The sequence below is a fragment of the Carya illinoinensis genome, chromosome 10 (assembly GCF_018687715.1).
Source record: "Carya illinoinensis cultivar Pawnee chromosome 10, C.illinoinensisPawnee_v1, whole genome shotgun sequence".
NCBI lineage: Eukaryota > Viridiplantae > Streptophyta > Magnoliopsida > Fagales > Juglandaceae > Carya > Carya illinoinensis.
The window spans coordinates 13,402,982-13,430,573 of record NC_056761.1 but is presented as its reverse complement, the minus strand read 5'-3'; the positions used below and the strand labels follow the sequence as shown (position 1 = coordinate 13,430,573).

Genomic DNA, 27,592 nt, shown 5'->3' with positions numbered 1-27,592 from the left:
CAATTGTATGCTAAAGTACATAAAAATCGTGATGGTGTTTGGAGCAATCGTGAAGCAGATGCAAATTATGTAAGTTTAAGTTTATTTAATTTCATTGTCAAAATATATTTTTGTTATCTATACTAATTTTAATGTTTTTCTTTTTGTAGGACAAGATGCAATCTCTTAAAACACTGCTGTGGATCCATTTGATAAATCATCTGTCAACTATGCTCAAATCTTTTCTCAAGTTCTTGGATCATGTTTTGGATATTTGAGGGGCTTAAGACGTTGTGTGAAGCCATCCTCAACATCGTCATTCTCTTCTAAAGCCAGATCAAATGACGACCAGACTAAGAGGTTAGAGGAAACTACACTTGAGATAGAACAATTGAGGTCAAAAGGAAAAGAGTTGCTGACCCGATTAGATCAAACAGCAGATTTAGAGGTAAGATTAGAAGAGAGGCTACAATTAAATAATAAAAAAATGTTTGAACAATTCCAGTCAATGATGTCTCAAAACCCTATGCCACCAATACCACCACAATCATAGTTCATTTAATTTTTTTAATTACCTTTATTTATGATGCTTGTAAACATTTAAACAATTGATGTATATAGATTACAATTGGTATTACTATTATCATTTTAATTAAATTTTATTCTATTTGATCAATACCTTTCGAATTTTAAATAATGCGTTTGAATGGTAAATTACCATTTATGCATATATTCGAACAAAAACATATCCATTCGAACGTATCGGGAAATACAATTAGTGCCTTTGTTCGAACAATTAAATATTCATTCGAATAACGATGTTTTCAAAACTTCATTCGAACAAAATATTTCCGTAAATATATTGTCTGTTTGAACAGTTAAAATTTTTCTTCGAACAAAAGTCACTTCAAACTGTGTTGTTCGAATGGATTCGATCAGAGATGGTTCTTGGTTCAAATTATCATTTCCTGTTGTTCGAACAGTAATTTTTTCATTCGAACTTCATTTTGAGACCAAATTTTTTTGTTTCAAAAAAAATTTTCCGTTCGAACGGTTTCGACTGGTTCTGCCTAATTTCATTTCTAAAAGTAATTTTTGGAGACGAAATATTTTAGTCTCTAAAAACCTTCGAAGACGGTCTTTCTGAGCCAAAATAGAGATAAAAAATTTTCGTCTCTAAAAACTTCTAGGGACGAAATTCTTATTTTTTGGGACAAATTTTTTTGCCTCTAAAATCCAATTTTCTTATAGTGATGTCTGCGTGGTTAGGTCTCGGATCACGGTTGAGCCCTGACTAAGAAACCTTTTAAAACAAATTCTTGAAACATTCACTTACCACCACAAGTTTTATGTGCTTCAAGCGAAGTTAAAATCCGAAATTTTTCTAGATTGGAGTCCGTTAATGAATTTGCTTGGAATTTAGCCAGATTAGTGCCCTAGAACTGTAGCCTTAGGTCTCAGTACTGGAGTCCAGTTAGAATCTAAAGAAAGGTATAGTCAAATTTTTGTTTATGCATTCTCTTCAACTAATTATATACTTTCAAACATAAGAAATTGGATTAAGTTTTGACATTGAATATAAAAATGGAAAATGCTAATCAGCTATTTTACTCAATTGCTCAATTGAGTTTAGAACTCTCGGCTCTCTCTCTCTCTCTCTTAGCACCATTGCTTGAAAATTGATGAACTGACAGAAATCACGTCGAAACCAAGCATGCCGTTTTTCTCCCCTGTAATCAGCCTGTTTGATCAATTTTAAACAAGAAAAAAATAGTCGGTTTGGTTTCGATTTTGTGCTGGATCAAAACTGGTTTTCAACCCTAATTAAAATTAAAATCAAATTATATAAGACCGAGTAGAATGAAAACATATTTAAAAGGAACCAGATCAAGGCCCATTCAAATTTTGTCCAAATTTGAGAATCCCCAACAAGAGAGATAATTAAACACATAAAGTGAACCATACAATATTTATTATTTCTCGTATAAATATTTCAATTAATGCGAAATTAACTATTAATGTTATAGGTCTTTTTTGGAAATTAACTATTAATGTTATAGGGCTTAGTACAAAAAAGAAATATGCAGTGTGGATACAAACTTAAATAGTTGTGAGCTTGTACTCATTTTAGTTCAATTTTGGTTGGCTTTATCTTGCACCTAAAAATTGCTTCTTTATTGTAAGTTATTTCTTACGAAAATGATAATTTTTTTTTTATTAAAATGAATATATTTTCATTATAAATAATTATTCTCGTCGTTAATAATTTGTTATAAATGTTCAATTTTCTTGTATTGCTAATTTTTAAGTTTTAAAAGCTTACTAATGCTATAAAACAAATCATTGATTTCTTACCGTTCCGTTTCCAAGAGGATCGAGGAAAAGAGGAAAGTTGAGATGTGTATCAGTATTTAAGCCCAAAATTTATAAACACGCTTCATAGATTTGAACAAACCACGAAATGGACAATGGAGTTCGGATGATAGTACTTTAGGTTCATAGTTACAAATTACAATAATAATGAAACACAGTTATCAGCAACTTTCCATGCATCGACTTAATTATCGCCCAAATCACAACCATTAATATCTCCATGATGATCTTCATAGCAGGGCTAATCGTCTGATATCAATCGGGTAAGCATCCGTTGCAGACTGAGCACTGTAAGCTCTCCTGGCCACAATGGCGTTCCCTGCCTCAGTTGGATGAAAGGCATCCCAAAAGAGATACTCATCCCTATTTTGGCATGGAGTTTGAAGAGGTAGACATGTAATTTGCCCATTGTTCCTTCCCACACCACAGCACCCGGCATTTGTTACACTGAAACCTAAAGTTGCCAAAAGAAAGATGTACAAAGCATGCATGAATACCTCAATATACACAAATAATGGCACTTGTTACCCTTAATCATATAAAGATTCATCTAGAATTGAATGGAAATGATTTTACCGAAAGCCGAAGGACGGCTTATAATATCTTGGAAAATCCCAAAAGAGTCTACATAGATGAATCTTGCATCTGGCGTATTGCTGTTGAGAGTAGTAACAAGAGATTTCAATCTGTTGTTGAATATCTGGTTGGCGGAATTGATTTTCTGTACGCATGTTGACCCATCCTGACTGTTTTGAGCCAATTCATTTGGGCTGCAACCTATTTGACCCAGTCCGAACAAGACCATTCTCCTTGCTCCATTGTCATACAAGATCTGTACAATGAATGAAGCCAGTCCAAATATGACACGGTTTTCCAAATGCAGATTACTTGGGTAACTGACCATTAATGCCAGTTTAGTTGAAGGGTGCACATTCAGTAAGGCCAGAGTGTGCCCACTTCCCCAACCCAAAAGAATCCGAAAAGAAAGATGTTTATAAGTGGCAATGTAACATTGAAGTCTTAACAGGTGATGCCCATTTTGGCCAGTCACCTAGAGCCGGTTTTAAGGCTCAACTCAGCCCATTTTAGCTGAGTTTCCTAGGGAAAAAGCCAAAAGTAAAGAGTAAGGAAATGTAGTACTGACCTTTAGTTGTTCTGTATATTGTTCAATAAGAACATCTGCATATTGATCAGGAGTATATTGGTTGCCAGTGGAGTAATATTGGGGCATGAAATAGTTGTTAAGGTAGTCATTGCTACCCAATCCAATTGAGTATATACATTTGCTTAGGTATTGTGCAGCAGAGTCTTCATCTCCAAGTAAGTTCACCACTTGTGAGACTGTGTCTTGGTAGTTTTTCACCTGCCCACTGAAGCTAATCCTGCCTCCCTGCATGAATAAGGGTTCCTTTAAAACTGAAATACAGAACACGTACAACCTGAATTCATTTCTTTGTCAATGAAAAAGTGAGTGAAGCATTTTTGGTACCAGTTGGCGCCCAGTTTCCTCTCTGATTCCAGCGGCTGCTGATGCGTAATTCACTCCTCTAAGTATGTCTCGACCTCTTGCAGTTGCATAGGGAGGTATATAATCATCGAAGCCCAAAAGCTCAGCTGTCGATTTGAAACAAAAACAAAAAAATTATTTTAGACCTGCACTTTAGCAACTAATCTTCTTGAACACAGTGAAACAAATCCAATATAATATTATTTTTCATCACAAGTTTATCAAACTTCGTTATACTTATTAATATAAAAGATTTTCAGTATTTTTTATAACAAATAAAAAAAATTATAAAAATAGTCTCGATATAATTTACGAGATGGTAAAAAGGGAAGGACCATCGTCGAATAGAATCTTGTTAGGTGAAGAGACTGCAAGTTTTTTAATGTTTTGTGAAAGAAAATAAAAGTTGTCAGACGTAAGGCATTAGGAACACACCGAACGACCCGCGCTTCCATTAAATGCGCTTTTATGGCGATACGTTTTTGGACGACTATTTATTTAAAAAAAATTTATTTCTCTTCCTAACTCTATTTATTATATGTGATTTTTTAATTTTTTAAAAAATTAAAAAAAACTTAATTAGTTTAAGACATAGATAATGAATAAAAGAATTCAATTAATTTAAGAGAAATAAAATAAAAATAAAAATAACTATAAAGTATAAGATGATGAGTAACAAATTTCATAATAATGTTACGCACACTCGTGAAGTGCGTAAGTACCGTACAATTATTTAAAAAAAATATAGTTTATTTTTTAAAAATGAATTTGTTTAATTTAAGTCTCATATTTATTTATTTATTTTTTTAAAAAGAGTGTATAGCGTTTGCTCACTCCACAATTATAAATATTATTTTTCTTAGTTTAAATTTTAAGAAACTAAAGTAACTAAAAATAACAAACCAAATTCCACTGCTCTTTTATGGATAAAATACTAAAAATACACTCTAAAAACCAGTTCCCCTACTCCCACTCCCTTGGAACTCTATAAAATTAATTGAAAAATAGAAATGGAGAAAAAAAAATGGTCTTTTGAGATTCTTAGCAAGGGAAACTAGTTTGTACAATATTAGAGTTTGCAGATATCATGTGCTGTTTTAAATGATAGACTTTATTACTCTTTTAAGAATATGTGAGACTTGTAGATCTTAATTAAAATTGCATATAATATTATTCATATTTAATTAATCATTTATAGCTTAAGCTAAGGAAATGCTGCTCCTTTAGGAAAGTTCATATCACATGTATGAAAATAAGATTGAATTTTCACCATATATATATATACGTATATTCTACATCAAAACATGAAAAAAAATATTTTATCAAAGAAAAGACGACACAAAAATTGTTGATCCATTGAGCAGGGAACTGTCATTTTCATAATAATGATGGTTTCAATTTAACACCATCAGGTTGCTAGATGTCATAAGTTTGAGTAATGAGACTGTTGTGAATGCATTCATGAATATTAGGCTCCACGTCCAATAAAACAAGTAATACGAGTGATTAACATGATATGACTACAAAAGTAAAGATTTTAAACTAAATATCAAGATCAAAAAACTTAGTCAATTTGAGAGAAAACTAAATCTGATAAGAGAGCTTACCAACGACATCAACAGTAGTTTTACCATTGGAGAACCTTCCAGTGGGTCCCTCGGGGAAGTCAACCCCATAAGGCATGTAGTTAGCCCTAGCCAACGATTGGAGTTGGTTGTTATTCCCATTATCCACCAAAGAGTCCCCGAATATGAAGTAGCAAGGCACTTGGGGCTCTGCTTCTGCTGCCTTGCACCAGAAATTCAAGAGCACCAGCACCAGCACAGACACTTGCACCCCCATTTTCCGAAGCTCCTTCGCCATTGAAGAAAGTTGGAAAGAAAAAAAATGGAATGAGAAAAGGGATCCTACTAGGTTTTGTGTGTTTAAGTAGGAGAATGATCGAGGACTTCAAAAGCTAAGTAGAAGTATATATAGTCGGGGGGGGGGGGGGGGGGGGGGGGGGGAAATGAAGTGATGGGCATGGTTTTGCTTTTACAGTTGAGGGAGTTGGATAGAAGCATTAATTTCACGCGGAGGCGTTTATGAGACTGTAGTGCCAAGGCAGGCCCTGCTGCCTCTGTTTGCTCATAACTTCCGATCTTTTGGTTTTGCATTGCACTACACTGGATTTTGAAATGTATTAATGCAATTACTATGAAAATGCTGAGAAGAAAAAATAATAATAAGAAAGTTAAATATGATATAAAACGTTAAATCAACAATAAAAAATAAATGCTGCGTATAATAATTTTGCTTATCCTTTATGCATTCTATTTATATAGACAATTATTTTATATTAAAAAAATAATAATACAGTTAATTATATTTATAAAGTACGTACGTAAAAGTGATTTCACGAAAAATTTTTATAAAAATAATTTGCAATCCAGTATCATATCAATAGATCTGTTCTGATTTCCAGCCTCTGGCCGTAGATATTAATTATATCATGTCCGTAACTTCACTAGTATACCACTAGTAGAATACACGGATCGTAGTGCGTCGTGCATGGATCCAAGTTTGCTCAAGTACTACTATATATCTCCCATTATTATTCATGTGAACTAGAGCTGTACACGTACGTACATGACACGTGTAAAGAGAAAATATGAAGGTAAAACAGTACAATCATTCAATATATACTTTAGTCCCTACGTTCAAAGCAAATTTAATTGTTATTGAGGGGATAAGATGATTAGATCGTGAACCCCACATGATATAAGACAATGTGTAAACCAATGAGATGGCACACTTTGACAGCCTACAATCGAGACATATGCCCTAGCAATTGCTGTACCAACTAATGAGATAGCTCACATGCTAATAAAAGGAGAAAACAGCTATACGAAAGAACCATGCTTTGTATATAAGAGAGGGACGTAGCAATAAGGAGATAATGGTCCTAGAATATCCTTTCGTTCATCATCTCCTTCTTCCTCTTATCCTTCTTCCTCTTATCTTGTAAAGAGAGAACTTAAAAGGTTCCTTAATCATGCAACTCCATCCCTAACGTACTGCATTTGAAAATAAATGCCTCTTGGCCGGATGGTCTTTTAGATAGATGCTTCTTGGATAGAAAAGGGATCCTTCGCGTCTCCATACGTACTACTGCATTAGAATACATACATTTATCTATTTTTCTCTAAAATCTTGGTTTGTGGTTGCCTCAGCTAGCTTGATCCCACCATATTGGCCTTAATTAAAAACCAAAAGCACTTGCTCCACCTAATGAGGATTGATGGTAACATGACTTCCACATGACAATAAATGCATATATAGATCGATGGCCGGCTCTTACTATTAAAATTTTCCCTTCATATTTCTTAATTTAATGAGTTAGAAAATCAACCAAGCTAGTTTATGGCATGAAAGGGAAAGAATGATTACTGCATCAACAACCGAGAGTCAAAATGGGCAACAAAGTCAACAATGTATATATGTGTAGCAGTTCTATCTAGCTGGTACGTAACTGCAGCAGCTGGCGCACACATGCATAATATAATGCTCGATGGATGCATATACCATCCCATAAATGCTTGTGGGGTGAGCAAAATAAATGTTATTGGCAAAGTCATGTTCCGAGTAACATGCATCTGCATGCATAGACTACCAAACTGGACTCATGCATGGCCCCCAGTTTGATTAAATGAGAATCTCATCTCTGTAATTGGTTTGCCTTAATTAGCTAGTGCCATCTATGTGTGACAGCGATTCTAACACTATTAATTGGCATTAAGATCCTTAGATAGTTCTAGTCGGCTTAAAGGTGAGAGAGATATATAATTGCATAAAAAGATTTTATAAATTTCATTATCATCTTACTCTTATCATATTCTCATGAGATATATTTTATTATTTATTTTATATCTCAATACCATTTCACATTATGTGTGGGTTAAACTCTCTCTCAAAGAATAGAGCCAACACTTGAGATATTTAAATTAAATATAATAAAGTGTATAGTTAGACTTCAAATCTAAGACCTCTACTGTGATCCTAAGTGTAATCAGGCCACTTGTTCCAAAAGCTTGAGCTGATAGTTGGGAACATGTACATTTAATTATTTTTATTATATTCTTAACACTAGGCTCCCTCTCAATGAATGGGCTAAACACATAAAATATTTAATTAAATGAGATAAGTGTAGAGTCAGAATTCGAACTTAGGACGTCTCTCTGATACCATGTGAAATCACTACTTATCCCAAAATCTTAAATTAATAAAAAGAGATAGATTTTGTTATCTATTTTATATCTAAATTAAAAGCGGGATCCATTAATGTTTGATTTGATGATCCAAAGGTGACACAAATTGTCACATCTAAATTACATGGTAGGATGAAAGCTGGAAATGAGTATAAGATAGGAATTCAATTATTGGGTGTTGATCTTACGTTTTTTTTTTCTTTTTCTTTTTCTTTTTCTTTTTCTTTTAGACCATGTGCACCTTTGATTTCGTCTTCTTAAATCTTCTTTCTTATTACTTTCTTCTAGATCTGAAGTTCTCCTGGTATTTAGTGAACTCAATTATAATTCCATTTTTGAAGCTCAACTAATTAGGACAAGACAGGTTCCACTTTTACTCTCCCTCAAAGTTGCAGTGGATTGTTATTCGAATTGCTTGAATTAATATATCATTGCATGATGGTAAGCATGCATTTTTCTTGTCACCTGATGCTGGCAGAGTAAATTAATTACCATATATACTTCATAGTGTATGTATTATGTGTCAATCTTCCTTATGGGTCGTTTGCAGCTTTCAAGAGTAAGAGTCTTTCAACTTTATTGAAGTGATTTTATTCTGCACGAGTTACTTATATGAACACCAAGCTTTTGATTGCCTTCTTCGTGGATTATCGAGAGTGCCTCTCTTTCGGTGTGTTTGTGTGTATATTGTTTCCAGGGGGCAAACATGCCAATCCAACCATCTATATGTAACTAGACTAACCCATACAGAAGTAGGTTCGGACCATTAATTCTAGATGAGGGTAGACACTAAGCCCACAATGCAACATTGATCCAAACTCGAGCAGAGCCCGAAAAGAAAGGGTTGTTCAGAATTGCTACAGTAACCTTAAATGTCTCATTGCTCCTATGTACGAAAAACCAGGGGTGTCTATGTAAATGGACCCCGTGGTATGTTGTGATTTTGGATCTATATTTGTCGACTATAGTAACGAGATATTGTGTTGTGATAATTTCTTGATAGTCACGTTACAAAGCATAGGCTCCTTATACAGATAGGAAAATGATACACTTATTATTCCACTACAATCTATTGACTATTCTTTTTATAATTAATTTTTTTAAAATTTTTTATTTTACTTAATGATTAAGGAAGTGAGTATTAGTAAAATTATATATTTTTTTAATTTTTCTTAGTGATTAACAATGTTAAAAAAAATACTTAAAATAAAATAAAATAAAAGTAAAAAATTTATAATACACTTGAGTAGTGAATGGGTAGTGATAGGTTTACTATACAGATAACCCATATGCTAAACATTGAAATTATTAATTGAATTTTCTTACATTAAAAACTCAAATCCTACCATTTATTATTTTGATAGCCCATATCAATTCCCTAGAAAATCATAGCTTGATATTAAATATTTCATGGAAAATCATGATTTTATATCAATTATTTCCTAGCAATTCATAGATTCATATTACTATATTTTAACTTTTTAGTTCTTTACTTCTTGCGCTTGAACTTTGGTATTTTTAGGGTTTGCTTTGATGTAAAATGGTTTCATCAATAATGTAAGATTGTCAATGAATAGTGTAAAAACTTGAAAAAACATTTTTAAGATGATGGTTTTAAGAGCTTTAACAAGTGGCGGAACTCATTATAAAAGTATGTTCGGATTGCAAAATTTTTAAGAAAAGTTTGACGAGAGGACTTAATAAATAATATTAAGAAGTTTATTTAAATTAAAAAAACAGAAGCATGAAATTCGACAACAAACTCGATATGGCCAGATTAGGAACCATGGTGATCCGATCTAGGCCTCCATTTACTACCAAAATCATTGTGGGGTAGAAAACTCAAGTCACCACGAGTTAGTGTAGATTGCGCTACCATGGTGGCTGGAGTATTAAAAATAAATAAATTCTTTAATAAAACGACGTTGTTTTGGTGTTTGACTAAAGAGTATATAAAGAAAACTACAAAACCCTAATTCATTCTCTCATCTCTTCGCTCTCCCTCTGCCATTCTGTTCTACCTCCACTTCACTCTTCTTCAATTCATCTCCCCCTTCATCTTCTCCTCCTCCTCATTTTTTCTTCTTAAAGGTTGTCACTTTGAGACACCTATGGGCACATTGTGGCTGTGGGTTTGCAAAGAAACCCGGCCATGGCCATTCATGGCCGTGATTCTTTACTCAGACTCACAGCCACAACTAGTCGTAGTTCTTTACCTTGAGCCATAGGCCACGACATGTTTGTGGGTTTGCTTAGAGTACTAGTAGTGGGCTCAACAAAGCTAAATTATAGCCAAAGAATAGTTAAAATGTGAAATAAACCTCTATAATGGGCTCAATAAATATACATTAAATTTGGCCATCAACCATTTGGTTGGCCAAATCTATTGAGGCAAAGACACTAGCTAAATAATATTTTTGGAGTAAAATATTACTTCCCACCGCCCATTGTCTCCCGCGTAGCCGAAAATCTTCTGCCTTCCCCTTTTCATCTCCCTCACTTTGAGCAAAACCCAGCTAGAGCAACAGATTGCCTCCATCGTCTGCAGCACTGAACGGAGCCGTTCAAGGTTTTGGTGGCCGGAACTCTCTCCCAGATTGCCTCCCAGCTCCATCGTCTCCCAGCTGCAGCACAAAACGAGAGCAACCACAGCACCGAACGGACTCCATTGTCTCCCAGCTGCAGCACCGAACGACGATGCAACTTCGTGAGAATTTAAGGACCATCGGTAAGCCGCCGAATGCCAGGCCATCATTTAAACTGATTCTCCTATTTTTTTTTAATGCAATTTATGGTGAAGGGTAGCACCGAACGGGACTTCTGGTTTTGGTACCAGACGGGATTCATCGCACCGAATGGACTCCCAGCTGCAGCATCGAACGAGCAAGAAGACTCTGAGAATTTCATTGAGCACCGGTAAATCCTATCGTGAACTAATTCTCCTCTGTTTTTTTTATGCGATTTCTGGAATCTATTTTCATACCGGATGAGATTTTTCTTCTTTGATCTTTGTTTGAACTGCATTTTTTTTTCGAATTCTCAATGGTTGATTGAATTTTTGGAATTTGATTTTGGTGTATTGAATTTGATAAAATCACATTCTAATGAACCACTCCGAGAATTATCTTTGCTGTGGAAGTTGAGAATTTCTTGTGGTATATTGTACTGAAACTAAATTTACTGATAATGGGTGGTCGAATTTCTTGTGGTCGACGATTATTTGACAAAATTCTTGTTTCAGTACTGAAGTTCTAGTGGTATATTGTAATGAAATCGGATGAACTTCAGAAGATTATTTGATAGATTTTTTTTTTCATTCATCAATTTATTTTTTTCATTTTCTTGGTGATTCCTGTGGACCACATTCCAACGGTTTAGGAATGATATCTAGTGATAGATGATATCTAGTTCCTTGTTCCATATCTCTTGTTAGGAATGGATCCATCCACTCACCATGATGCCTACTTCACAAATCTTCTAAATAATAATGATTTTTGATGAGTGCCACAAATGAACAAGAACTCTCTCCACCCCAAGTTGAGGTTATTGAAGTTGAACCGAGTGGACAAAAAACACAATGAGGTAATAATTTTAGTAATGAGGAAGATTTGTTGCTTGTGGAGGGATGGCTTCAAACTTCCTTAGATGCGGTACAAGGAAAAGATCAAAAGCACAAGATGTTAAGGAAAAGAATTCATAAGTATTTTGAGGAAAACAAGAAATTTGACTTTTTACGCAACTACACATCTCTAATGAATTGGTGGTCGACGATTCAACAAGCTACAAATAATTTTTGTGGTTACTTGGCTCAAGTTGAAAGAATGCATCCAAGTGGGTTTAACGAGCAAGACAAGATATGTTTTGCACCTTTTAAACTTATTTTTTAATATGCTATTTTTTTAACATCTTATTTATTTAGAACCATGGTTCTTTATGTATGTAGATTGGCAAGGCAAAGGTTATGTTCCTGGAGTTAGAGAAGAAGTCTTTTAACTTTGATCATTGTTGACGGGTGTTAAGATTCCATCCTGTGACGCCCCCAAATCCCCACGCTCGAACACGGGGAAATCGAGACGTCCGGATGGTGACAACCCGGGTCACCATCCCATCGACGGGTGCCAAGTGTGTGCAAGGCAACATATGTGTACAAAGAAACACGCAGCGGATAACGAAAGTCATAACTAAGTACCAGAATTTTTCTCAACGTAATACAAGCTGTTTAAAACATACATAAATAAAATATTACAAAAACACAAATACGGTTTTAAACCAAATATAAAGCATAGCATCAGCAACCCGGTGGAGCCGCATCTTCGGGCTCAGCCTCCTCCTCTTCGTCCTCCAACTCTGCACCAAAAGCTACGGAACCAAAAATGGTACCGCAGGTAAGTAAAACCCAAACACTACCAGATAAAAACACATAGAACTCAAACAATATGCATGAAACATGTCCAATGCACAAAGCCCATAAAACACGATTTTTCCACACACGCCAAAAAATCCATTTGGCCCAAAAACACATCCTTTCCGAAAAACACGCCAAAAGTCACATTTGGCCTTTACCCGACTCAATCCAGAATCCATATTATCCGTATGCACCATGACCTCCCCTAGGGGTCATCCGCACACCCTGGCTCCAGTGCCACACCGCAGAGTACCACCACGCATGTGACACCTAACGAGCGATGCCCAGTTCCGCGCCCCGCGCGTTCGTAGCCAAGCATCCTCTAGCCCTCACCAGCGAAGGGCCACAGAGTCGGTGCGTAGAGCGATGCCCGGTTTCGCGCCCGGCGCGTTCGTAGCCAAGCAACCCCTAGCCCCCGCTCCCGTCGTCTAGCGACGACCCAGGGGACATCACTCAGTTTATTCTGCTCCCGAGTGACCAGAGGAGCTCCACCGGGATAATACCCCATCCCGGCTTGGGGTCGTGATACACACGCACCCGTAAGACCACTTACGCCAAACACAGGCTTTTCACACTATTTCACAAACACACGTGCATGCACCATGCAATGCCATAACAATGCATAATAAAATAATCCAACAACATAAAATAAATAAACAGGCAACTCCGTCCTCCATCCATCCGACCCCCGAACTCCTCGGACTCAGTCCGGAAACAACCAACCAGCAGATTAATTAATTGAATGAGCAATATATATTTAAATCTGAAAATAGGGTTTGGAAAATACCTACAGCGCTATATGGCAATTTTAAAAAACACGAGGCGTTGCAAACGGCGGCGAAAAAGCAACGTCACAGTGAAAATTCACTGTGGCCGTGGGTTGTGAAAATCCCACTTTTGAACAGGGACAAACTAGGGCTTGGGATTGATAGGGAATGGTCTAAGGATAGTTGTGAAGCTATTGGAAGTGGTGGTTGGCCGTGGGTGGCGGCGAAATAGCCGGAAAGAGGCCGGATTTCCCAAAAAGGAAAGCTAGCTCGTAGGAGCTGTTCCGGTGGTCGTTGGAGGCCGGAAATAGGTGGGTTAGGATGGCAAGGGACCGGTGATGAAGTGGTGAAGAAATGGTTGCCGGAGGTGGAGCGACGGCGGCGGATCGGAGCCAAAGCCGTGCGGGCTTCAAAGGGCTTTTCCGGCCAAACGGCCGGCCAGTTCGGGGTGGAAATTGGTGGGAAGGTGCGCCGGAGGGAGGGGAACCGAACGGTGCCGGCGGTGAGCCACACGGTGGCTGGACGGTGGCGGTTCGAACGGCTGAAGGTTCCAGCGTGAGAGAGAGAGAAGAGAGAGAGAGACCGGGGGGGTCGACGCGGGGAGAGAGAGAGGGAAAAGAAAAAAAGAAAGAGAAAAAAAGAAAAAAAAAGAAAAAGAAAGGAAAAAGAAAGAAGGAAAAAAGAGGAAAAGGAAAAAGAAAAGGAAAAAGGAAAAGAGATGTAGGGAAAAGACGAGGTCTAATCCTCAGTCCGGGAAAACAACACTAAACCGCCGCGAAGATATTAAAAACTGTAAACAACTAAAAGAAATAAAACACAACATCAATTAAATAAAAAATAATAATTTTAAAACACAAATAAATAACTAATATATTAATTAAAATAAAAACAACTATTTTAGCGAAAATACACTCAAAAGCGGGTCATCACATCCTCCCCTCCTTAAAAACAAATTTCGTCCTCGAAATTTGCAGATCAACCACCAACTTAAAGCAAGCCACAAGACAGCCCATAAACCAACTGTGATCAAGATTAAGATACATACCTTCTCTATTCGAACAAGTACGGGTACTGCTCCCTCATGTCCGCTGCTCGCTCCCAAGAGAAGTCTTGAGCTAACGGGTCTCCCCAAGCCACTTTAACCAAAGGTATCGTCTTGGACCTTAACTGTTGCTCCTTCCAATCCAAGATCTGCGACGGAACAACTTCATAAGTGAGATCCGGTTGCAACTGAATACCCGCTGGGTCGACGAAGCGTGGCTCTTGCTGTCCAAAGCTCTTCTTCAGGGATGATACGTGGAAGACATCATGAACGTCCCCAAAATAATCTGGCAAAGCAACTCTGTAGGCGACAGACCCTACCTTCTCCAGAATCTAAAAAGGGCCGACGTATCTCGGATCTAGCTTCCTCTTCTTACCGAAACGCTTAACACCTCTCATGGGAGAGACTTTAAGGTAAACCCAATCACCAACTTCAAACGACAACTCTCTCCTCCTGGTATCAGCGTAACTCTTCTGGCGACTCTGAGCTGCCGCCATTTTATCTCTGATGATCCGGACTTGGCTTTGCATCTCTTGAATTATTTCGAGTCCAATTATCCTACTCTCCCCAACTTCATCCCAACACAAGGGCGACCTGCACTTTCTCCCATAAAGAGTTTCATAGGGAGCCATCTGAATGGTCACATGGAAGCTGTTATTGTATGCAAACTCGATGAGCGGCAAATGGTTTTCCCAACTCCCTTGGAATTCCATGACACATGCTCGCAACATGTCTTCCAGGGTCTGAATGGTGCGCTCTGATTGGCCGTCTGTCTGCGGGTGATAAGCAGTATTGAACTTCAACTTAGTACCCAAAGCTGCCTGCAAACTCTTCCAGAACTGAGATGTGAACCTCGGGTCTCGATCCGACACTATACTCTTTGGTATGCCGTGTAGCCGCACTACCTCTTTGACATACAAACGGGTCAACTTACCCAAAGAGTCAGTGTTATTAACAGGCAGAAAATGAGCACTCTTCGTTAACCGGTCCACAATCACCCAAACAGAATTCTTCCCACTAGGCGTTCTCGGCAAACCCATAACAAAGTCCATCGTGATGTCATCCCATTTCCACTCAGGAATAGGGAGGGGTTGGAGCATACCTGCATGTCTCTGATGCTCGGCCTTTACCTGACGGCATGTGTGGCATTTCTCCACATATAAGGCGACGTCCTTCTTCATTCCATCCCACCAGTAATTTTTCTTCAAGTCCCGATACATCTTTGTACTGCCGGGATGAACTGAATACGGGGCCGCATGAGCTTCCGCCATGATCCGTTCTTTGAAATCTGAGTCCTTTGGGACCACTCTGCGATCTCGGAACCGAAGTATCCCATCATTATCCATGCTATAATGCAACGGCCCTCGAGATTTTCTAACTTTTTTCCTGATGTTCAGCAGCTTCGGATCCTTTCTTTGGAGAGCTTTCAATTCTTCAAAATCAGTTACCCGAATATCAAGAACTGAAGACAAAATCTCCACTTGCTGCGAACTCTCTATAAGGAGCCTTCTCATCCCACAAAGCAACGAATCCAATTCTGACGGCTCGGCTTCATCTTCCAAGTGTGACTTCCGGCTCAAAGCATCAGCAACTATATTAGCCTTCCCCGGATGGTACTTGATCTCACACTGATAGTCACTGATTAGCTCCAGCCATCGCCTCTGCCTCATATTCAGATTTTTCTGGAAAAACAGATGCTTCAAGTTCTTGTGATCGGTAAAAACCTCGCAAGCTTCCCCATACAAGAAGTGCCGCCAGATTTTGAGAGCAAAAACAATCGCAGCCAATTCTAGATCGTGCGTCGGATAATTCTTCTCATGGTCCTTTAGCTGACGAGATGCATAGGCTACAACCCGTCCTTCCTGCATAAGGACACAACCCAAACCAAACTTAGACGCATCACTGAAGACTACGAATGGCTTATGCGGTTCTGGGAGCGCTAACACTGGTGCCGTCGTCAACCTGTTCTTTAATTCCTGGAAGCTTCTCTCACATTTCTCTGACCAAACAAATTCTGTATTCTTCCGAGTCAAAGCTGTGAGAGGTCCGGATTGGCGAGCAAAACCCTCTACAAATCTTCGGTAGTATCCGGCGAGCCCCAAGAAACTCCTGACCTCGCGCACTGTAGTCGGGCGCTACCATGACAAAATGGCTTCTACCTTACTAGGATCAACAGCCACTCCGCCCCGGGAAATTACGTGCCCAAGAAATTTAACTTCTTCCAACCAGAATTCACACTTGCTGAGTTTGGCGTACAACTGGTGTTCTCTCAATCTCTCAAGTACCAGACTAAGATGATACACATGCTCTTCAACATCTCGAGAATAGATCAGTATATCATCAATAAATACTACCACAAAGGAATCCAGATAAGGTCGAAACACTCGATTCATCAAATCCATGAAAGCTGCAGGGGCATTAGCTAACCCAAACGGCATCACCTTAAATTCATAATGCCCATACCTCGACCTGAAAGCAGTTTTAGGCACATCCTGATCTCTGATTCTCAGCTGGTAGTATCCCGACCTCAGATCAATTTTAGAGAACACGGCTGCTCCTTGAAGCTGATCAAACAAATCATCAATCCGTGGAAGAGGGTATTTATTTTTGATGGTCACCTTGTTCAATTCCCGATAATCAATGCACATACGGAGGGTTCCATCTTTCTTTTTAACAAATAAAACTGGTGCACCCCATGGCGACGTACTAGGCTGAATAAATCCCTTCTCTACGAGTTCTTGCAACTGAGTCTTCAACTCTTTCAATTCAGCCGGTGCCATGCGATAAGGAGCTTTATGCACAGGAGCCGCTCCAGGTTCCAAGTCGATAACAAACTCCATCTCCCGAACAGGGGGTAGTCCGGGCAAGTCATCCACAAACACATCGGGGAATTCTTCCACAACTGGAATGTCTGCCAAAGACTTCTTCTTAGACGACGTGGACACCATCTGCACCAAGAATGCATCCGCTCCCCATGCAGTCTCTCTTCTTGCCTGAATCGCCGATATAATTATCGGCTTTTCTCTTAATCTACTCCCCACAAATTCCAGACAATCACCATCTGGAAGCTGAAAGCTAATTATCCGACTTCTGCAATTAATACTCGCAGAATATCGGTATAGCCAATCCATCCCGAGGATGATATCAAAGCCCAATAGCTTGAACACCACCAAATCAGCATCCAAGAACCTTCCCTCAAAATTTAACGGGCATCCCAAAGCAACCTTGGAACACCACACCATCCCACCATCGGGTAGAGCCACTACCATAGACTTCGGCAACGGTTCCGTGACCAAATTACACACCCGAGCAAACGTGGAAGATACAAACGACTGTGAAGCACCGGAATCAAACAAAGTACAAGCATAAAACTCATACAAACGGACTCTTCCTGAACCAAACACATCAACCCATGAAATCCAAAAAGCACAGAATAAACCACATACACCAAAAATTAAATCCAACTTAAAAGTAGATTAAACCCGTACCTGTAATTACTCCAGCATCATGGGTCGCTGGTGCCTCATCATCCACCTCTCCAGGTGTGACAGCATAAACCCGGGCTTGCACTACTTGTCTCGGGTTGGTTCTTCCACCGTGTCTACCTCCACGGCTTCCTTGAACTCTGACGGAGCAATCCCGAGCGATATGTCCCACTTGGCCGCACCGGTAACACTGGGGTCCGCTACTCATCCGACACTCGCCCTCATGAGCTCTATTACAAGCTCCACAAATAGGCACCCGTCCTCCCATACGAACACCTGAGGACGTTTGAGGTCGAGTTCCGGTCCGCTGAACAAACTTCTAGGGCGAACCCAAGCTGCTTCCTTCACCAGAAAAACTTCGCCTCTTATGCCCTGGAGGGGAGCCCACACTCAGATTATTTTCTCGCTCCACAAGGGTGGCCACATCCACTAATTCCTGAAAAGTGGATATCCGATGGCTGACCACCATACGGCGTATGTCATGGCGTAGCCCCTCCTGAAAACGATCTGCTCGCATCTCCTCAGTGGCGACAAGGTAAGGAGCAAATCGCTCAAGTTCTATGAATCTCCGGGCGTATTGTTCCACTGTCGCGCCCCCTTGTACCAGATTGGAGAACTCTCTTGCCTTTTGCTTTCTTACCGATGCGGGAAAGAAGTGGTCATTGAACTCCTTCTTGAAACGCAGCCAGGTCACCGCAGCGAAAGATCCCAATTCAGATTCCAGCATCACCCTCTTGGTATCCCACCAATCAGAAGCGGTACCTTGTAGGAGATAGCTGGCGTAGAGTACTTGCTGTGCCTCAGTGCATCCACACACCTCAAAGGTTTTCTCCAGATCTTTGATCCATTTTTCAGCCTGAAGTGGATCCTCATTTCCAGTGAAGTGTGGAGTCCTATGAGCTAGGAAGCGCTCATAGGTGCATCCGGCTTGCACCATGCTACTGGACCCTCCTGGATACATCCAAGGCCCTCCCTGATATGGCCAAAGACCTCCTGGTTGTGGCCAAAACCCTCCTTGTTGTGGACAAGGCCCTCCTGATGGTGGACAAGGCCCTCCTGATGGTGGCCAGGGACCCCCTTGTTGTGGCCAAGGTCCTTGTTGTGGCCAAGGCCCTGTCTGTTGAGACCTCGCACTCTGCTGCATAAATTCCGTCATCTGCCGTATTGCTTCGGCTATGGAGTCATCCCGGGAGGTATTGTCCCGTGGTTCCTGGGTAGATTTCCTTGGTCTCCCCATTTTCCTGCCACAACACCACTCTTGACCCTCCTTTAAGAAAACAAATAAAACCATCATAAAATCAACAAAAACAAAACCAACACCACACAGCAAGAAACAAAAAAAACCAGCTTGCAAAAACATAACCAAATAAATACAAACAAACAAACAAGCTCAAACAAATAAAACAAATAAAACAACTGTACTTAACATAATTTTTAAAACACAACTTTAAAAAGCATTCTGGTACTGTCTACGGGACATGTGGTTTTACCCAGAGCCAAACTGCTCTGGTACCACCTGTGACGCCCCCAAATCCCCACGCCCGAACACGGGGAAATCGAGACGTCCGGATGGTGACAACCCAGGTCACCATCCCATCGACGGGTGCCAAGTGTGTGCAAGGCAACATATGTGTACAAAGAAACACGCAGCGGATAACGAAAGTCATAACTAAGTACCAGAATTTTTCTCAACGTAATACAAGCTGTTTAAAACATACATAAATAAAATATTACAAAAACACAAATACGGTTTTAAACCAAATATAAAGCATAGCATCAGCAACCCGGTGGAGCCGCATCTTCGGGCTCAGCCTCCTCCTCTTCGTCCTCCAACTCTGCACCAAAAGCTACGGAACCAAAAATGGTACCGCAGGTAAGTAAAACCCAAACACTACCAGATAAAAACACATAGAACTCAAACAATATGCATGAAACATGCCCAATGCACAAAACGGTGCGCCGGAGGGAGGGGAACCGAACGGTGCCGGCAGTGAGCCACACGGTGGCCGGACGGCGGCGATTCGAACGGCTGAAGGTTCCGGTGTGAGAGAGAGAGAAGCGAGAGAGAGACCGGGGGGGTCGACGCGGGGAGAGAGAGAGGGAAAAGAAAAAAAGAAAGAAAAAAAAGAAAAAGAAAGGAAAAAGAAAGAAGGAAAAAAGAGGAAAAGGAAAAAGAAAAGGAAAAAGGAAAAGAGATGTAGGGAAAAGACGAGGTCTAATCCTCAGTCCGGGAAAACAACACTAAACCGCCGCGAAGATATTAAAAACTGTAAACAACTAAAAGAAATAAAACACAACATCAATTAAATAAAAAAAAAACAATTTTAAAACGCAAATAAATAACTAATATATTAATTAAAATAAAAACAACTATTTCAGCGAAAATACACTCAAAAGCGGGTCATCACACATCCAAAGTGGGTGGAACATATGGACATGGTGAAGCCGAAGAAGAAACCAAGTTCACATGATTCGACACCAAATTCAATAAATCTAGGCGAAGATGAGGATTTTCATGTTGCATCTTCAAATTTGGAACAACCAATAGGTCGTAAAGCAGAAAAAGAGAAATGAAAGAGAAAAGAAATGACAAGCTCCGACTCCCTTGTGGTATTAAATGAGATGGCAAAAATTAGAAAGAGTAAACTTGTGCTTATGCAAGAAGCACGTGATCATGACAATAAAATGTTGTGTCTTAGACAAGAGGAAGTGAGTCTTAGGCAAGACGAATTGCGTATTTAGAAAGAGAAGTTGTCACTTCAACAAGTGAAAGCACATCTTGAAGAAAAGAAAGAAGATGAAAGAATTATGACATTAAATACAAGTGCCATGCCTCCAATGCTACAACAATATTATCTTCAACGAAAAATAGAAATACTTGCAAGTCGTGCTGGGAAAAACTAGCTGTAGTTTTTGTTTATGTTTGTTAGATTAATCACTTTAGATTGACCATTATGGAGTAATGTTATATTTATGTTTGTTAGATAATCATTTCAGATTGATAATTATGGAGTAATTTTATATTTATGTTTGTTAGATTAATCACTTCATATTGATCATTATAGAGTAATTTAATACAACCATAAACTTAATACAACAAGAAACTTAATACAACTATAAACTTAAGACAACAAGAAATTTAATACAACTATAAATTTAATAGAACCATGTCTTATGCGGCACTATATTGTTGCCATAAGTGCTCGACAAGATCTGTTTGGAGTTGAGAATGGATTCTTCTATCCTTAAGAGCATGATGATGTTGAATGAACTCGCTAAATTCAGGTGTAGGGCCTGTTGATACTGGATCATGTGTAGTTTCTGGCAACTGTTCATATTCGAACTCTTCTTCTCCATTGTCAGCCCATTCATCTTCAATGATAATATTATATAAAATTATGCATACCATCATAATTTCATTGAGTGTTTCAATGTGGAAAAATCGTGCAGGTTCACAAATTATAGTAAATCGTGCTTGAAGCACACCAAAAGCACGCTCCACATCCTTCCTTGCAGACTCTTGGGCTGTAGAAAAATATTTTTTCTTGTTTCCTTGTGGAGCTGAGATAGTTTTAACAAATGTTGCTCATTGCGGATAAATGCCATCAGCAAGATAGTATCCCATTGCATAGTTATGACCATTAATAGTGTAATTGTTGCCCAGATGATTAATACAAGAGGGAGGGTAAATTGAATTGTATAAAAAAAAATAACAATTATAAATCAAATATAAAATATAAATAAAATACGAAACAACAATAAATATAAAGAGTAAGGGTAAGAGAGAAGCAAACTTAGTATGTTAACGAGGTTCGGCCCCACTGCCTACGTCCTCGCCTCAAGCTACTCCTTGAGAATCTCCAAATTCACTATTCAACCTCATTCGGGTGGAGATAGAAACCTATTACACTTTTGAACAATACTGCTACGAAGGATCCTTGTAGAACACCCTCTACACTTGCAATCACCTTACACGTGATGATTCAACTATTTCCTGTGTAAAACACTTTTTACACATACAAGGGTTATACATACTATTTTACTGATACAAAAGCTGATAGTGGATAGATTACTAGAAAACACTCCTCAATGAGTAAAATAAGAACAATACAGTACAAACTATATCTCTCAAAATGAAAAAGGGTTAAGGCTCAATGCTTAGAGAAGAGAGAATAAAAGTTTTGAATGAATGTTGTATGCTCTTGGTGTTGTAAATGTGAAACTTTCAAATGATCTATTTATAGGCATATGAAACTTCATATTTAAATTTAAAAAGATTCACAAGTCAAAGACAACATCATTCACTTTTTCAAAAAATTCAAATAAAAGGTTTTTCTTTTTCAATTGTCAAAGACAACATCATTCATTTTTTAAAAACTTCAAACCTAATCTTTTACTTTTAGTATATGACAAAAAGAGCACATTTTACATTTCAAAGAATTCAAATCTAATATTTTTACTTTTTGTATATGACAAAAAGAGCTCACTTTACTTTTTAAAAAATTTAAATATAATCTTTTTACTTTTTGCATATGACAAAAGGAGCACACTTTACTTTTCAAAATTTTCAAACAAAAACATCTACATTTTGCATAAGTAAAAAAAAAGGTATCAATCACTTTTGAAAATATTCAAATAAAACATGCACGTGTGAAAGATGACAATCAATCATTTTTAATATTTTTAAATTTCAAACCTTTAATCATGTAATGCACATGTAAAAGATAATAATCAATAATCTTTCAAAATTTTTAAATTTAATTTTTAAAATATTCATGCACATGTGGAAAAGGTATTTTAATGCTTTATGATAAAATATTAATTTTGAGACTTAATCCTAATTTCGAATTTTAAGAGATTTACAACATTATTCAATGACTTTAATGTGAACTTATTCCCTTCTTGCTCATGTTTATTTGCTTGATGTACTTGATTCTATTGTGTAAACAACTTGAGTTTGAGACTCCTTTATTCTTTAAATTCATTTGTTATTTTCAAAATCCATTTGTAGATATATAATTATACAAAACTTGAAACCTTGTATTCAACAGTAATTAACAGTCGGAGTACACCCTTGAGCAAGGTCAGAAAATATAAATGATCTATGAAGCACATTTATATCATTATGAGACCCCGGTAACCCAAAAAAGGCATGCCAAATCCATTGATCGTAAGAAGCCACTGGTTCTAAAATAATTATTGGTTTATTGATATCACCAGAATACATACTATGCCAAGCAGTTGGGCAGTTCTTCCACTTCCAATGCATACAATCGATACTCCCTAACATACTTGGAAATCTAGGTTTCTCACCAACTACGAGTAATCTAACAATGTCATCATTGTTGGGTTTTCTTAAGTACTCTTCAGAAAAAATTGAAACAACAGCTTTGACAAACATATTTAGGCTTCTTAATGCAGTAGTCTCTCCAATCTTCAAATATTTATCCATAAAATCAGCCGTGACACCATATGCAAGCATCCTTAGAGCAGTTGTTATTTTTTGAAGGGAAGAAAAACCAAGCCTTCCAGAATTATCTCATCTTTGGACAAAATAAGGTTCATGGGCTTCTACTGTAGCTTAGATACGAAGAAATAGAGGATGACTCATCTGAAACCTTCTTCGAAAATATTTGTAAGGATAGATTGGAGGATCAGCAAAATAGTCGCAAAATAGATTTTGGCGGGTTGCAATCGATCGCACCTTATGAATCTACGTGCATTTTTAGAAGAACCATGTGAGCTTAATCCTTCTTCTTCCAAAACAAGTTGCCTCGCTATCTCAAATTCTTCGTCAGAATCTGAATCAATAAGTGTCATTTTGTGAAAAAGCGAACGATCTATTGAGAGAAAATGAGAATAAAAGGTTTCAAAGAGATACTTGAGTTGAAGTGAATGAAATTGTTGAGGAAATGTTATATTTTATAGTGAAAGTATATAAATGTTGGAGAATTATAGCTGTTAAAAAATATAATCGTTGGTAAAATATAACCGTTAAAAAATATAGCCGTTGGAAAAATATAGCCTTTAAAAAAAATATCTGTTGGAGAAATATAGCTATTAAAAATATAGCCGTTGGAAAAAATAAGACTAAAAAAATATATTCAACTCATATGATATGATCATTGAAAAAATATGACCGTTGAAAATATATAACCATCAATAATACAATAATAATACAACTATAAATTTTAATACAACCATAAATTTTAATACAACAATAATATAACTATAAACTTTAATACAACAATAAACTTTAATGCAGCCATAATATTTAATATAATCATATTCAAATTACAATTAGAATTAAAATTCAACAAAAGGTTCAAAATCAATATTTTAATAGAGTAGTGAAAGATTTGTTGAGCCTATTATTTGGTGTTATAAAAAGTGGCTAGCTAAAATTTGTAAAAGTGAATTTTCTAGTTAAATTTTATCTAAAATTTGTTGAACCCACTACTAGTGCTCTTAGAGAAGCAAAGCCACATCATGGTCTTGCTGCTTGCATCATTACAATTGTTTTTGTTTAGGATGATAGTCTTTTGGTCTATGTTTGTATACTTGTTGTTTGATGATTGATATGTAGCTTTAAGAGATAGATCTATGGATTTGCTGAAAGGATTTTTGAAATTTGGATTATTTGGTAGATTCTTGACAGTTTGCACTGCGGATTTACCCCAGCATTCAAACACCCGCCCACAAGGGGCAAGCTCGGAGGCCCAACTCCCCCCCTCCTCCCCACCCCCACCATATAGCGGGGATGGGGGGCGTGGTTGGGGGTCCTTCGTCTAGGGGGTGCGGGTAGCACAGCTACTAGAAATGTCATCTCGTATGCCCTTGGCTCAATTCATAATCAGGTGTGAAATTGCAGCTAACCCTCCTTGTTGTTGTTCCATACCATCTCATCTAGATAATGTATTTGCTTGCACATTGTCTCGCATACACTTGTGCTCAATTATAAAGTCAAAGTCCAAGAGCTTGTATAGCCACCTTTGTTGGTCACTCGTAGTAATTTTTTGGGGTCATAGATACTTAAGGCTCTAGTGATCCATCTTGATCACAAAATTATGTCCTAATAAATAAAGTCTCCATTTTTGTACAACCAAAACAAGAGCTACCATATCTATGTCATATGTGGACCGGAATAGGTGCTTTCCCTATGAGGCTTGACTGAAGAAAGCTATGAGACATCCTTGATGAAGAATGACTCCTTAAAGCATCACAATCAACAAATAAGCTCTTTTTGAAGTTTGTTATGGCTAGAGTGCTTGGGTCATGGCTTTCTTTAGTTTTTCAAAGGCCATTTGGATGCATTACTCCAGAAAACTTCATTCATAAGGGCTTAGAATGTCGAAGGAGAATTGGTTAAGCTAAAAGGCATAACCAGGCCATTTTTTCCACATCATTTGGAGCCACTCGAATTTGATAATGTCTAAAACGTAAATCGAATTTAGAAAAAATACAAGCACCAAGTAATTTGTCAATCAACGGAATTGGAAACTTGTATTTGATCATGATAATTTTATTCAATTTATGGTAGTACATGCACACACACCAAGTGTTGTGCTGTATTTTTGCCAAAATAACAGGTGAAGAATAAGGACTAGTGGATTCTAGATAATACCTATTGAAAGCATGTCTACTACCTTTTTCTCAATTGCTTCCTTTTGATAGTGTGGCTAAAAGTAGGGTTTGACTGAGATTGGACCTATTCCATTATACACTAGGATTCGATGATTATATTTTTATGATGGCAATAGCTTTGATGGTTCTGAAAACATGTCTTCATAATTTCTTTGTAGCCTCTCCAATTATCCTTTGTCAGTTGTCTACTATAAAAAGCTATCCCAACACTTCTTCATTTTTAAACACCTGCCTAACGCACTAGTTCACCGGCCCAAGAGAAACAAAAAGTCATGCGCTCAAAGTCCATGACAATTAGGTCGATCGAGTATCTTCAAATAGTGTCCATACAAGATGAAATACTATATAAGAATTCCTTGATAATCACATTGCAAAGCTTAGAGATTATTTGAATTTTAGTATATTAATAACTCAAATCCTACCATTACTTATTCACCCCCTCTCGCTTCAGTCCCTTGCTTGTCCCTCTCACTTCTTTGTTTCTCTCTTTTTCACACCTTTCAGCCATTGCTATCCCTTACATGCTAGATGGTTGCACATCGCTGCCATTACTCAACCACCATAGTAGCTCCTTCAATCTGTCTCCTTGCTTATCTCTTGATTCCTCACCCTCCATCTATGCCTATCATTGTCACTCGGTGTCTCTCTGTCTCTCTTGCTACAACTTTTAACCGCCACTCATCATTAGACTATTGCCAACCATAATGTAGCCCACATCATTTTCAGCCCTCAATCTCTACTCCTCCACTGCCATCCCACATGCAAAGCCTTGAATCACCACACTATAACCTTGTAATTGGAGGTATAATTTCTATATCCATGTTTTGGGAGTTTTTTGTTTTATATCGAGATAGTTGGAATTGAGAAATATTATACTAATGTAGTTAGAGTTTGTGAAATTATGGATTTCACGTTGATGTTGTGAATTGTGTGTCGTACAAATTGTTGGGAAACAATGTAGTTGCTATGTGGATTTGTGTAGTGTAAAGTGATGGAAATAATTGTGTAGCTATGAAGTGGCTACATGAAGTGTCGAATTGAACTATGTAGTTTTGGCGTATGGTGTGAAGTTTGCATTTTGCCATCTTAGCATTTGGATAATAAGCTCATGATTTTGAATGGAACTATACCCTTGAGTTGGGTCATAAAATTTGGGAACATATTTGTGTTGCTAAAATTTTTTCAAGAGGGAGTTGTGTGTTTGTGGAGGTCGAGTGGATGGAGTGGTTTGTACGGTGTGTGAATATGGCGGAAGTTGGAAATAGAATAGGTAGGTTATATTTAAGGTATAAAAGCATACTATTGGAGTATGGAAGGTGTAAAGGTTGGGAGTTTTATTTTGGCTCGTTAATTGTGTCGTTTATTGTAAATGTGCTAGTTTATTTGTATTAATTTATAGTATATTTAATTATATTTAGGTGATGATCAAAATTTGATTGACACTTTTGAGAGGATTTTCAAAAAAATTAAAAACTTCAGGTAAACGGAATTCCTATACTAAACTTTGTATAAAAGAAATTGACTGGGGTTATTCTTTAAAAATATGCATGTTTTGTTATGAAAAAAAATTTGAAATAATCTCAGTTATTTGTTCTACATTACTAATGAAATTTGTATAAAAGATAAAAGTATTTTTGTCACTACTAGTGCAAACATGGGCATATTTTTGGTATTCTGTTTCTGAACTGTGTAAAAAGAACGAATATGAAATCTGAAAATTTGTGCATATTATGCAAAAATGCTCTAAATCTGCTTTGATTTTGTAAAGATGATATGATTTTGTTCAATACTCTATTTTGATATGATGTGGCATATGAAAACCTGTGGCAAGACATTCTAACTCTGTATCTAATTCTGTTTCTGGCTTTGATCCAATGATTTTGATTTTATTTCAACTCTGCTTTGACTTTACTACTTGTGTAAAACTGTTATCTCTGTTATATGATTGGTACCAACATCTTTGTTTCTGATTGCATTCACTTTGAAAATAAAGTGATTTTTTTGCCTGATCTTTTCTGTGTGCACACTCGATATTTCGAAAATGGAAAAGATGAAGATTCATATTTTGATACTGCCTAATTTAGCCACCGAAGATAGCAAAATCCTACCACGAGGGTTAAACGTATTCTCTGTTATGATATGA

At 37.6% G+C, this 27,592-nt stretch overlaps 1 protein-coding gene across 1 annotated transcript; it reads right to left on the bottom strand.

Moving 5' to 3' along the window:
- Window positions 1-2,402: 2,402 nt before the first annotated feature.
- On the bottom strand, window positions 2,403-5,813 carry LOC122279938 (GDSL esterase/lipase At5g45670-like). Its single transcript, XM_043090848.1, has 5 exons — window positions 5,467-5,813; window positions 3,842-3,966; window positions 3,497-3,742; window positions 2,929-3,184; window positions 2,403-2,806 (listed from the first exon to the last, which is right to left on the bottom strand). The coding sequence occupies exons 1-5, from the start codon at window positions 5,720-5,722 to the stop codon at window positions 2,583-2,585; spliced, it is 1,107 nt and encodes a 368-aa protein (XP_042946782.1). The 5' UTR covers window positions 5,723-5,813; the 3' UTR covers window positions 2,403-2,582.
- Window positions 5,814-27,592: the final 21,779 nt, after the last annotated feature.